The following is a 12,828-nucleotide window of genomic DNA, read 5'->3' as shown; positions in this document are numbered from 1 at the left end:
TGCAAATCAATGGTCGATGTATCTGTCTCAATGTCTCTCAATGCCTGTTTCACTAACGGCACCGGACGGTGCCGTTGAATCGCTGCTCGATGCTGTCCTGCCTGACACCTTATATGTCCTGGATGTTTTCGATGTCTTCCTTCTTGCATCGTCCTTGTGCACAGCCGTCTTGCTGCACGACTTCCGTCCAGCAGTTTCAAAGGGTGAGTCTCTTATTTTACGCTTCTACACATCTCCATTTGATTTGCTTCTTTATTTATTAAAATGTGTTTTATTTATTTCACTTTTAGTTTTCTTATGACAACTATGTAGTTCATGCACATAATATGATTTATATAAACTTAAAGATTTGCTGGTTGAAGTCGACGTCGTAAGTATGTATCGAAGATAACAGCGTTTCGACGCTGTTAATACTTCTGTTATTATTACATAATATTCGTATCATATGTAATTGTCAACAAAAAAACAGCATAAATAAAACTTAAATTTTTTAATCCTTAATATTTTTAATATGTATTAATTAAACGTAAGCTACATAATAAGAGTAAATAATATCCAATCTTCTTGATATTGTTAATTACAATTAACATAAACCTTTAATTTAAATAGTAAATAATTTTAATCTCGTTGCTACATAAAAACATAATAATTAACGACTGAAAATTAATATGAAAATTCTATATTGAAATTTGTATTTCAAATATTTCCTGATTTCATTTTTAAAAAACTCAAAACTTTTTAAACGTGATTAATAGTGAATATAAATTACTGTAAGATAATTTACAAACGGAATACCATCATGATCGTAATAAATGTTTTCGGGCCTAACACTATGCCAATATTGAATAATATTTACAGTTTGGATAGCGTGACACAAAGATGTGAAATCCGAGAGTATAATATAAAACGACTTACACTCTTTCATCTCTTTCAAACGGGACTTATCTCTGACTTTCAAGGAACTGAAAATCGGTAAATAACATTCGAGAGAGACGAGCTTTTCTCCATGAAAGAGCTGCATATTTTAGGGACGAACATTTTTCTAAAACAATTTTGTATGTAAATATCTACAATTAAATGTACTACCACAAAAACTGATAAAAAAATAACTTAATTTTAATCTAATCCTTAAAAAGAAACAAGTCTGTGTCTGCTCCGTCGAGCTCTATTATCTTTATGTCGATGATACGCCAACTCAAATTGTCGTGTTATCACTTTGTCGTCCCCAGGAGACATTCGTTAGCAAGAAGCGCGCGGCGCCGAAATCTAGTATCATACGCAGAGGCATCGGGACGAAATAATTAAGTTTTGCAATGTTGCAGGATTGTCAAGGGATTTCCACCAGTTTCGCCCTTCATTGGAGTTTCGCCAACCTTGTGCTATCTTCTCAAGGAGAAAAAGCCTCTGTGTTGTCTTCAGCTGGCTCAGGTATGTACGGCTCTACGGACAATTTTCCGGCAAATTTAATTTAAAATTACGAATAAAATTGTATCCATTTCTGACACTCACAAATCTCCTTGCCGTTTTATTAGGTGTGCCAACATTGCAGCTATAGAAATGCCAAAGAGTACAATTGGCAGAACAAGACCATTATACTAGCAGCGGATTACGCTAGCAATGGAATTTATAACTTTATTATACCGTTGAGGGCACATTTTAGGTATTTATTGCATCATTAATGCTTTCATATACATATAATACGATTATTAACTGATAAATGTTACAGTTTGTATTGTCAACTTGACTTTACAAAATTATTTCCATACGTAATTGCCAAGAAGCAGAAATCTTGTCATCTGTGTTACTGTGCAACGATTAAACTTTTTAATTACATTGAACAAAATGTGAGCGCCGCATAAGCAGTTAAAAAAATTTTAATAGCCGTTAATTAGAGTTGTTAGTTGCGATTTTGTTAGCATTATTTAAATCTACATCTCTGTCACGTTAACATTTTCCGTTAAGTGAAAAATATATTCATTGATTTCAAGCATTTCACATATTTCTTAATCGTAGCGTCACTTAAAACTATATTTTAACTTGAGGACATAACGGTTTAAACCTATTTAGCTGTGTATCTTTAATACAAAATGTATTTAAAAAACTTAAATACATTAAACGCGTACGCGCACGCAATGATCAAGTGACGTACGAGAAGGAACGATCAATTAACAAGCAGGAACATTTGCCAGGTCGAAAACATCATTGAATCCGATTATCCTTTTGCTGGAGAGAAAACCGGAAATCGCGTTTCTCGACGCAGTGTCCTACTTTCCGTTGGTTTACTGGATGCGTGGTTCTATCGACTGCTTAGACGACCTTCTCCGGGCTGGTATCACTTTAGCAGAAAACGTCGTAGTCGTAAACAAAGAACTCAACAATTCCGCTGAGGAGGACACCTTGGCTGATTGCAATACAATTGTTGCGGTGCAGACTATGTTTAAGTGAGTAGCATTACAATAAAAATTACCTGGCAAGATATCTTTGGACTGTAATTTACAATTTAAGTCTATAACTGAGCCTTGATTGCAAAAGATATTTGTATTGCTATTTAGTTTAAAGCAGGTAAATCATTTTAATATGTTGTTCATGTATCTAGTCTCTAGATACAGAGTTTGTTTGAATATTTTCTTATTATTACAATAATGTGTATGTATATAAAAATTAAATAGTATTTACAGTAATATAAAATTATTTAATTGTTAATTAATCGTAGAGAATCGAGATTATGAAATTTTTTATTATAAAGAAGATGAAATTTAAGCTTATTGTTAATTATTAATAGCAAATATAAAACAGGAAATTATCAATAAAGTTACATAAAATTACACGTTACGTTCCCACTTTTTATGGGATCGATTGTTTTCTGTTTCTTTGATAGGTTCTTCCCAAGCATAAAGAGTATAACAGAGTTGTCCCAGTCGAGCAATATGCGTTTCATGCAGTTTCGGGCACACGACAAGTACGCTTTGCATCTCAGCAAAATGGAAAAGGTACTCCTCAGTGCTACTACCGATGACAACTACTCCGATGAGCCTCCGATGGGCTCCCCGGTAACACGATATCACTCATTCTCCAACCTCTGATTGATTGATTGTTGAATTGATTGATCGATTGACTGCTAAATTCTAATATTTTCGTCGCTCTCGTATCATTCTAATATTTACGACATATTGGATCTGAAAATTCTCTATTACACTATCACAAAATTGATATTGTTGTGCCACCGTTGTGTATTTTGCAACCCCAGTATAAAATGCGTGATTTCGATGGAATGACAAGAAAAAAATACGCTTTTGCGACCTGAACTTGTAAAACAATTCCTTCCATATTTCATCCTACTTCGCTTCCCGGCGAATGGCTTTTATACAAATCTAATTTCGGTGGATGCAGCGTTCGATATTGCGGCAAACTTAAAAAGACGCTTCCCGAGATTTGCGATCGCCGGCCTCACCGTAAAGCCGCGCCGTTGGAGGCGGAAAGAAATTACGAGAGTAAAGTCGCTCCGCACGGAAATCACTTTGCTCTAAGTGCTGCTTTCCGCATGCACCCTCGATGCGCCGCTTGTCAACTTTACCAACGCCACCATATCTTTACTTTATTCTTTAGTGCGCGATATTGACACGGAAGAACCCGAGATAAAGTTTCTTTTATAAATAAAATTCCAAGTAGGATAAAACGTAGCGCATAATTACGTTGTAACTTAGGTTGTAATTAATTATAAACCGGTTACATACACAATTACAAAGACTTTTAAGAATGTACATATATTGATTACAAGTACTGATGTGGTAAATTAAAAAAGTTTTAACAGAGTAACTTTTTACAACAATTACCTTACGAGATATTTTACGAGAGCGATGAGAATATGGAAAATATTGACAATTATGAACAACATTTTACAAGTAGTCGCTTATGAACCTATCGATGCATGGGTCACGATGAACTGATCACCTTATTGTCCCGTTGCACTCAATATATCCGATAGTTATTCCTTAGTACTCTTTAATCTTAAATTAGATGTTATAGCATGGTGACTCATGCCGTGAAATTGATGCCGCTTAATAAATTAGATTCTCCGAAAATATCATCATCATTTTCTTCGCCTTGCAAGCACATACATTATTTTACTTTTCCTGCATCATTTATATAGCATGACACACTTAGTCAACCTGCATTACCTGGCAATTACCCAGTATTTTTATATATCCCTGTACAATGCCTATACAATAGTGTTGTACAAAATGTGTGACATGCGTACTCATTCAAAGATTGGACGCGGTAGCATCTGTTTTAGCTTCATGCCACAAAATGTCATATTAGGCTAATTATACTATTATACTATAATTATTTATTATAATAATTATAATGTTAGTCTCATAATATTTTACACATCAGTTTTGCGAATGTAAAGTTCCACAGTTGCACCATTACGCAATAGCGTCTCCAATCTTCTAATCCGATCTTCTAATCTTTATTCTTCTGAGTGGAAGAAACGTGAAACTTACACGCCATGTCATTTTCATGCTACATTGCATGATGCGATATGCCGGATGCTTGAAGATTTTTAATAGTTAAAATATTTAATATATAAGTTAAATTATAGATATTAAAATTGATCGGTCACAAATTTCAGTATTTGAATTAGTGAAAATTATTAAAAGACGAAATAAAAAGGCTAATTCTGCTATTACATGTATAAACCGAATACACGTTTTGTTTATTCAATCATGATGTCTCATACGTCGCGTTGTAGATAACAGTATTTTTTTAGATAGATTTTGATAATGTTACGTTATAGATTTTTTAATGAATAATATTGATTAAACAAACATTTCATAATTATATTTCAATATTGCCTTATTTTTTTGTACACAATAATACACTTTTGACATTTTATTCATTCATGATATCAAAATGTGGTTTTTAGAATTACAAATGCTTGCGGTTGTTTGTTAGAAATTTTTATTGGAATATTAAAACATTGGTATTGTTGTTTCATGCCTGACCGAAAATGTTGGCACACACGAGATGTATTAAACAAGAACAAATAATGTTTGTATATATTAGAGTGACCAGGAAATGTATGAGAGTTCGTAACAGATTTTAGGAGTGATTGTTTGCAACAGCCGGCGATATTATCTACGAATAAATAAAATTCACAACTGATAATGTTTGCAGAGAGAAAAGGAAAGAGGATCTCACATATCGTACATGTTTCGATTGCCGTTCGCCGCCGGTAGTGTCTTCAGCGCCTCGATGTTAGATACTTTACTTTACCAAGCGTTCGTCAAAGATTACGTGATAACATTCGTAAGACTGTTACTGGGAGTAGATCAAGCGCCAGGATCTGGATTTCTCACGTCGGTGAGCAATTGTTCAAAATATAATTTATTAATATAAAATGTACTAATGGAGAGAGAGAGAGAGCCAAATTCCTCTGTACTAGTTAACTTCTTCGACATATATGAATGATAGCTACAATAGCCACAACATTCATCGTTGTAAACCATTTTTAATCTTACGAAAAATTTAATATAAATTAAGAAAATCTGACCACCAAATTTCGTGATTTAATTAGCCAATTTCTACATACACGGGAATTCTGAAGAATTCTATACTATGTTGTGTGTTTCTGTACTTGTATTTACTAATTAATAAACACCAACTGACAGATACATAAGAAATCGTAATATTAGTAATTTTATTAATAATTAATTATTTTCTACTCAACTGTTTAACATGTTACGTACAACATGTGTTATATTAAATTTATATTATTAACGTTATGTAACTGTTGGTGGTTACTGGGTATGTGTACTATTTTATTGATATTATTGGCGAATGAAAACAATTGCAGATGCGTATAACTAAGGATGACATGTGGATAAGAACGTATGGCAGATTGTATCAGAAACTTTGCTCGACCACCTGCGAAATTCCAATTGGAATATACAGGACGCAGGATACCACCGTGTCCGACTCCTCGCATGTAAGCATAATTTCACATCTATCAAGCATAACTTCTTGTCTTGGAAGAAACATAGTCGAAGTAGAGTTTGCTACATGTACCTTTTATAAGGAAACTTATAAGGATTTATAAGGAAAAATCGTTGAATGGCGGCTGTGAGTAGCGCATGGTTGTGCTCTCGCTCCTTCTTTTAATTTCGTTTCCTGCCCCATGTCTTCTCGTGGCATTTCTCGGCCTAATCCCGCCGCGCATAAATAACGTGCCGGGGCCGTTGCATCTTGAACTAATTCTCATAGCACGTTATCTCCCTAATTCATTGATCTTTGAACTTGCATCGTGCTAGATTTAGTGTGCTCGACTGCGACGCAGCTTTGTTTAATCACCGGCGTGTAAAGTACAGTAACGAAACGGGAACAAAGACTATTTGCAGTGATGGTATAGTTAAAAAACAATTTCGGCCGTTCCCACAAATGTAATGCGAGGCGCTCATTTCGAGCGTCAGTGTCCTCGGCGAGGAGCACTTACTTCGATGGGACAGGCCGAGCGGGCGTACGGTCTAATCATTGCATCACAGCGACACGCTGTACTCGGACTCGCGAAATCGCGGCGTAGGCGATGCGCTCATTAGTAAGGGTAGAATTGCTTGTCGTTTCAACAGGACGACTCAGACGCGGAAAGCGACGCCGGCGTCGGGGTGACGTACAAGGTGCGTCATTCGGCGGCAGCTTCGTGCCTTGCGAATTGCGCCACCCGCGACAAGGGTGCATCTGCTGTGAGTAAAACGTCGACGTGGTGGCTGTTGTTTCCTTCTCAGATCGTTTTATATACATATATTTCTCTCTTATTCTCCATTCTCGCCTTAATCTCACTATCGCTCCGCCTCTTCGTACCTCTCTCTATCTTTTCTTTTTCTCTCTCTCTCCCTCCCCCTCTCCCCCCATCCCTCTCTTTCTCTCTTTCTCTCTGTCACTCACACTCTGTCTGATGGACGTCCAGACTCGTCTGCCGCAGCACAGCAGCGCATGCGAAACGTTGTATCCCCGAGATCGATTGTGCTCACATCAGGAATTTTCGTCTTCGCGGAGCCGAAGACATTTTTTATCTATTGTTTAGACTTAAGGTCAATCGATTGTGGCGTTCAGCTGATATCGAGAAGGTGGCTGTAACGGTGGGGTGGTAGCGGTTCTTGCGATGCCATACAAACCGCGCGCGTTAAGCCACTTGTTGCATGCTATGGAGATAAAGTGCACATATTTGTTCAACTTTACTACATTTTTAATAATTCCCACGCAAACGTGAACTGTTTCCTTTCGAAAAGTCTTATGAAACCTATACATTTACAATACGAGTAACAATCAAATCGCGAAGAGATCGCGTGAGAAAGCGCTAGGATCTAAAAAGTCTTTATTCTTATTTGCCTCCTACGAAAACTGCAATTCTTTATTTTATCCCGCACTTTATAAAGAGCACGTAATTTCGAGCGCCGCACAATGCTGATGTCACTTTAATGTACGAGACTATGATAAGAGATCAGGTGGAATAACTGATGCGTTATTCAAGCCACCTCGTTGATATTATCGATCGTTACAACAGACTATCTCTCAGCGGATGCAGATTTGTGCTGACATTTGGTCGTCTGTTTCATATACCAGTACTCGGTGAGCCTTGGCGACGAGGCGCGCGACAACCACGCGCAGCAGATCGAACGAGCGGAAATTGCGAACCTGGTGCGCTCGCGGATGGAATCGTTGAATCTGCCGGTCGCCGATTACGACGACGTGTCGGAGAAGCGCAACAGCCTATCCTACGTGATTATCAATCCGAGCTGCGATCTGAAGCTCGAGGAAGGTGACATCGTCTATTTGGTGCGGCCCAGCCCGTTCTCCGCGCAGAAGACCTTCGAGCGGCACAACTCCCGGCGCAAGAGCAACATCAGCTTCTGCTCGGCGCAACTGGTGTCCCAGATGAGTGCGGCGGTCGCGGCCGCGGGTCTACAAACCGGCTCGGGTAGTCGGCGCGGCTCCACCATAGGTTTGGCCAGACCGCCACCCTTGGGTACGACCAAGTCGAATTCACTGTCTCTACCCGACAGTCCTACCGTGGCCGGTACCCTGCGCGGTCGCTCCAACTCATTAAGGGTGGTCGATGATATTCTGCTGCGACGCAGTAATTCCCTCAGGCAGGGCCTGACGATGACTACAAGGCGAAAGAGTAGCCTGGAGGACATCGGTCTGGGTGCGCTTTCACATCCCTCCAACCACAACCCGATCAAGATCGCCTTGAACGGCTCGATCGGCCTGGAGGTGACGCCGCCGGAGGAGGGCTCGCAGGCTGGTGGCGGTGCTAGCAATACCGGTATTCTCGACGTGGGTCTGCCCTCCATGCCGGAACTCAACGCGGCCTTGGGACCCAGCCTCGGCGCGGGCCTCGGCGGCTCCTTGGGTGGTCTCTACGATCCGCCCTCCCTTCAGTGTCCGATGGGCTCGCCCTGCCAATCGCCGCAGATGCAGGGACCCACGCAGGATCCGCAGCACATACAGGGAACAATAGTATGATATAACCTAATGTGGGGACGCAGGCTCTCCGGCGTGGCACGAAATAAGTGGCTGTAGCGTTCCCACATGGCATTTAGGGCTGGACGACGTCAAGAATGACGTCCTTACGGTCATAACGGATCGATGAAGGATACTCGAGCGGCGTATTTCGTGGGACTGATGGATGAGACGGCTGGAGAGCAAGGTGTTTCGATGAAATTAACCATGTTGGACTGATAGCTATTGCAACCTGTCACGGGATATTTTGCAATAGTTGAAATAAGTTGGGATGAGATTACTTCAACAAGTTTCACTTAGTTCTGAATTAGAATTGATTTCTTTACTATATCCCTCTTATAGCTCTTCTAGTTTACAAGTGTAAATACGTAAATTGAAAAATCTTTATTGCAAGTAAATAATTTAATGCAATTATTCATGCAATATTCGTCGATATTGATATTCAAATACTTTAAATTAATTAGCGATCGTGGATGTTTACGAAAATTAATTTTTATAAAACGGCGATTGGAATTAAGCGCTTCTTTATCTTGTATTGATATTGTTGAATTACTCGCACTCTCCAATTTATGATAACACTTTCTTTTTTTGCTTCAAGACGGCGTGATTTATGACAATTCGTGGACCTAAATGCAGGTATATCAAATCGTAACTGTGATACGTCAGTTCCATTGATCCTCTGAAGAGTATGCTTTCTATTTGCGAAAGATCTCGTTGGAGATTTCAATGCTAGCACGATTGTTAATGAAGAGTCGCATTGAAAACCAATAATCATTATTTTGTTACTAGAATGTAACCATGTTACGAGCTTCAGATTTGGATGTACCTTACTTTTATAATTCATACCAATAGTAGTTATATTTTTAAAACGTTTTGCTCTCTAGGTCGCCTCTAGAGTACCGATATCCGTGATTATGACTTCATTCATTGGGCAGTGAATCGTATAAAATTAGTGCAAAGTGGCACTTAAAAAGAGTGCTTTGCAACTGACAAGCATATACACTGAATCACCTACTGAATGTTGCCACAGGAATTACTGCGACTTAATATCATGTTTTATTTGTGGAGTCAGTTTGGAATCTACAAAATGTTTAATTAACATTGGAAATTGCAGATCTTGTTTATTTTTTACAGTTTTCCTTCGACGATGGAAAGAAACTAAATTAATTCACCAAATAATCTTTTACATTATTTAATGTATAATTACAATTATTTACAATTAATAATTTGCAAACTGAAATCGTGATTCATAATAAATGCTTGCCCGTTGTATATTTCATATATTCTCGAGATATGAAACGAAAATACAACAGGAATGTTCTATAACGTACTCCTCGATTCTTATCTAGCGTTACGCTCAGCGGTCGAGCGTGAATAATTTTATAATAGAGAGAAAAGTTACGGCGAGAAAGAGTCTATTATATATATATTATAGAGATACGATGTACGACCATTTTATTCATATCACGTGAGAGTGCCGCTCGCGCGGAAATCATCGTTATATCCTCCGTAAATAGGCGGAAGAGTATTTTAGAAAGATTTAAGTGCTTAGAACACGCGCGTATATTATCATGACTTTTCGCGTGATTAATAAATCGTCAGTGGATTTTAATGTCGAGTCGCAGGACGATTGTCGACCTTCGTGACGACGCCGAGATTTACGGCCGATATTTCAAACCAGTATAGACAAGTACCGTGAAAATTACGTGACAGACGAGAATCGATCGCAAACGAATCGCACGAAAACTATATCGCTATATATTACCTTCTTCTTCTACTTAATTTACTCTTGTATTAGTTTCCGTGTTTCGTGGGTATTGTCCCAAAAGTCAGTTATCGTTAGCGAGTCAGTAAGATTGTTCTCGCTTGATGATTCAACAATTCGTTCAATTACAATAGTTTGTTGAATTAGAGCCGTCCTTCGCGACTCGGGACAAGTTGCACCAACTGGATTATGTAATCCAAAGTTATCTGTCACTGTGGGTGACGTTTTCCTGACTTTTTTTTTCTGAATTGTCACATTGTGGTGATGTTAATAGGATTACAATAATTTAAAATATGTCTCAAAAATGTTCAAAAGGTATTTGCGAAAGGTGAATGACAAAGTGTCGTCTGGGCAAGATATAAGTGCACCACAGTTTGCCAGATTGGTGCAACCGGTCACATTAGGATCTAATCATTGACGTGACGCCACAATCGTGACGCTCACAGCCAAATGCAATCGTTCGTTGACCAATTTACACTTTTCTTCGACCAAGTCATATTATCAAGTACCTGCTTCTATATTGTTTTTATTAAGCCTAGTCGATTCAGTGCTATTAAATGCGTGGCCAGAAATCTATTCCACGAAACAATTTTACAACTTTTTAGATTATTATTTTTTATTTCATTAATTTTATATATGTGTGTGTTCTAATGAAGCGTTAAACGTTAGCAGTGCAAATAATATTTGTATAAAATAATATAACAATTTGCGAATATTATTTAACTTCAACTAATTTTTTAAATTTAGTTGGCTCTGAAGTGAAAACAAATTTTTATTACATTAATTTTTAAACGCCTTATTTTTAGAGGTTAAAAAATAAATTGTATTGTCTATTCGACCTATATATTACGTGGTAATAAATATGATAATCTAAATTTAATTTGATTACAATAAAAGATTCAAGCGAAAAGTAAACTATAAGAATAATATTAATAAAAATGAATGAAAATTAATAAAAACAATATGTTCAAAAGCATAAAACGCAAAACAGAAAGCTGGAAAATAGATTCGTGAAATAGATCAGCCATGCTCTAACGCCAAAAAAAATACGATAATTCTTTTAACCGAAGTCGAGATGAGGCAATTCTTGAATGCGTCTTGTACAAAATCAAAATGTAAGATAAGTAATGCGCCATGTCTCGTTTCTCTCGAACTGACTTTACATCCGATTGAGAACAGCAGAATTATCGCATTTTCGTCGTTCTACTATTTCATTCAACTAAAATCGATCATTTTTAACATCTGATTGCCCACGCATTTCAATCTTTAATCAAATTATTCTCTGTCACTGCTCTTTTTTCTCCGTTAGCTCTTTATTTGTTTCTCTTCAATTAGCGCTGATTCCTTCGTCGGCGACAGCAGACGAAGTCTTGTAGACTTTTATACATAGATATCATGTGAACGAAATATCTTTTAGAGAAAAATAATGAAGGATTTTTTATATAGTAAATAGAACAGATTTCTGCATTCCGAATATAAAAAACACGATAATTACAACCTCGTTTCAAACAATAATTGAATTAGAAAAGCTCGATCATTTTGAATAATTTTACCGTTTGAGAAACGTACAGAGGCCGCCCAACAGTACAGTTAAATTATCGTTTTGACACGCTTTTATCCAAAATAGAATAGCAAGGAGAACGACAAAAATTACGTTAATTATCATGTTACGCAGCCACATATTTTCAAATTAAAGTTTATTGCTCAAGTTTTCGCGTCTCTCCCCTGTAACTCTCTTTCATTCCCTGTCGAAGAAGTTTCGTTGAATTTGAGAATTCTTTCAAATGACACAATGAAATAATGGCATCTAAACTTCTTCTTTGACTAATGTGGCAAAGGTATCTCGTATGGGGAAATTACCATTGTGAGATTGCAGAAATAAATTTAAATCTTGAGATGCATCGAAGGTATCCATGTATTCTCATGATATTATCAGAGCGAGTAAAACGATTATTCGGAGAATATATATACACACTTACAATTAATTATAGGATCAACCAATATGATGTGACCTGACTCTTCATAGCTGAATTCAATAATCTATAGAGTATCACGTTACAATTTAATGCGGCAAAGTCACGGCGATCTCTCGCAAGGTGCTTGCTGCTCTCGAGGAAGATTGTTCGAATTACGTCTCGAATGAGGGCGCGATCGATTCCGCGAAATTTTGCATGATGCCCTTCTTACAATATACAAAATTTAACTTGCGCGTGCAAGTTTTGCACGGTGTAGAAGTGCAACGATTTGTCGTGCGTGCAACGTGTGTTTGATTCCTTGGAAAGCAAAACATTGAATTTGACTCGACTACGAGTAATGTGTACTCATTACATCTCAATTTATATTAAAAGACGTAGAATCCGCGGGAACGAAGAAAAAACAAGTTGAAAATTTAAAAACAACTTATTGGTAGCGTAGTATTGGTAACTGATTAATCTGTAATAACTTAATTATTTGTAAAAGGAATATGTTTATACTTTTCCCCTGTAACGAAATTTTCACAAAAGCTATTAATGATAGCCAAAGTACATTATTATTGAGGCACA

General features: G+C 37.5%; 1 protein-coding gene across 8 annotated transcripts in view; it reads left to right on the top strand.

Moving 5' to 3' along the window:
* The window catches only part of LOC105562244 (potassium channel subfamily T member 2), a 137,031-nt gene extending 126,013 nt beyond the window's left edge, over positions 1 to 11,018 (top strand). For 4 of the 8 annotated variants that reach the window (XM_012012922.1, XM_012012927.1, XM_012012921.1 and 1 more), the window contains 9 exons: positions 165 to 203; positions 1,323 to 1,428; positions 1,533 to 1,660; positions 2,190 to 2,441; positions 2,879 to 3,050; positions 5,179 to 5,364; positions 5,858 to 5,989; positions 6,627 to 6,740; positions 7,621 to 11,018. In XM_012012922.1, the coding sequence (XP_011868312.1) occupies positions 165 to 203; positions 1,323 to 1,428; positions 1,533 to 1,660; positions 2,190 to 2,441; positions 2,879 to 3,050; positions 5,179 to 5,364; positions 5,858 to 5,989; positions 6,627 to 6,740; positions 7,621 to 8,523 (2,032 nt within the window). In that variant the 3' untranslated portion in view covers positions 8,524 to 11,018. The remainder of the gene's footprint in view (positions 1 to 164; positions 204 to 1,322; positions 1,429 to 1,532; positions 1,661 to 2,189; positions 2,442 to 2,878; positions 3,051 to 5,178; positions 5,365 to 5,857; positions 5,990 to 6,626; positions 6,741 to 7,620) is intronic. The other 4 variants (XM_012012924.1, XM_012012925.1, XM_012012923.1 and 1 more) reach the window with 4 other exon arrangements.
* The last annotated feature ends 1,810 nt before the right edge of the window (positions 11,019 to 12,828 follow it).

Source organism: Vollenhovia emeryi, unplaced genomic scaffold (genome assembly GCF_000949405.1).
Source record: "Vollenhovia emeryi isolate VEMERY1.0 unplaced genomic scaffold, V.emery_V1.0 DF939192.1, whole genome shotgun sequence".
Lineage (NCBI taxonomy): Eukaryota > Metazoa > Arthropoda > Insecta > Hymenoptera > Formicidae > Vollenhovia > Vollenhovia emeryi.
Note: the sequence above shows the minus strand (reverse complement) of the source record. Positions and strands in the feature narration are given on the sequence as shown.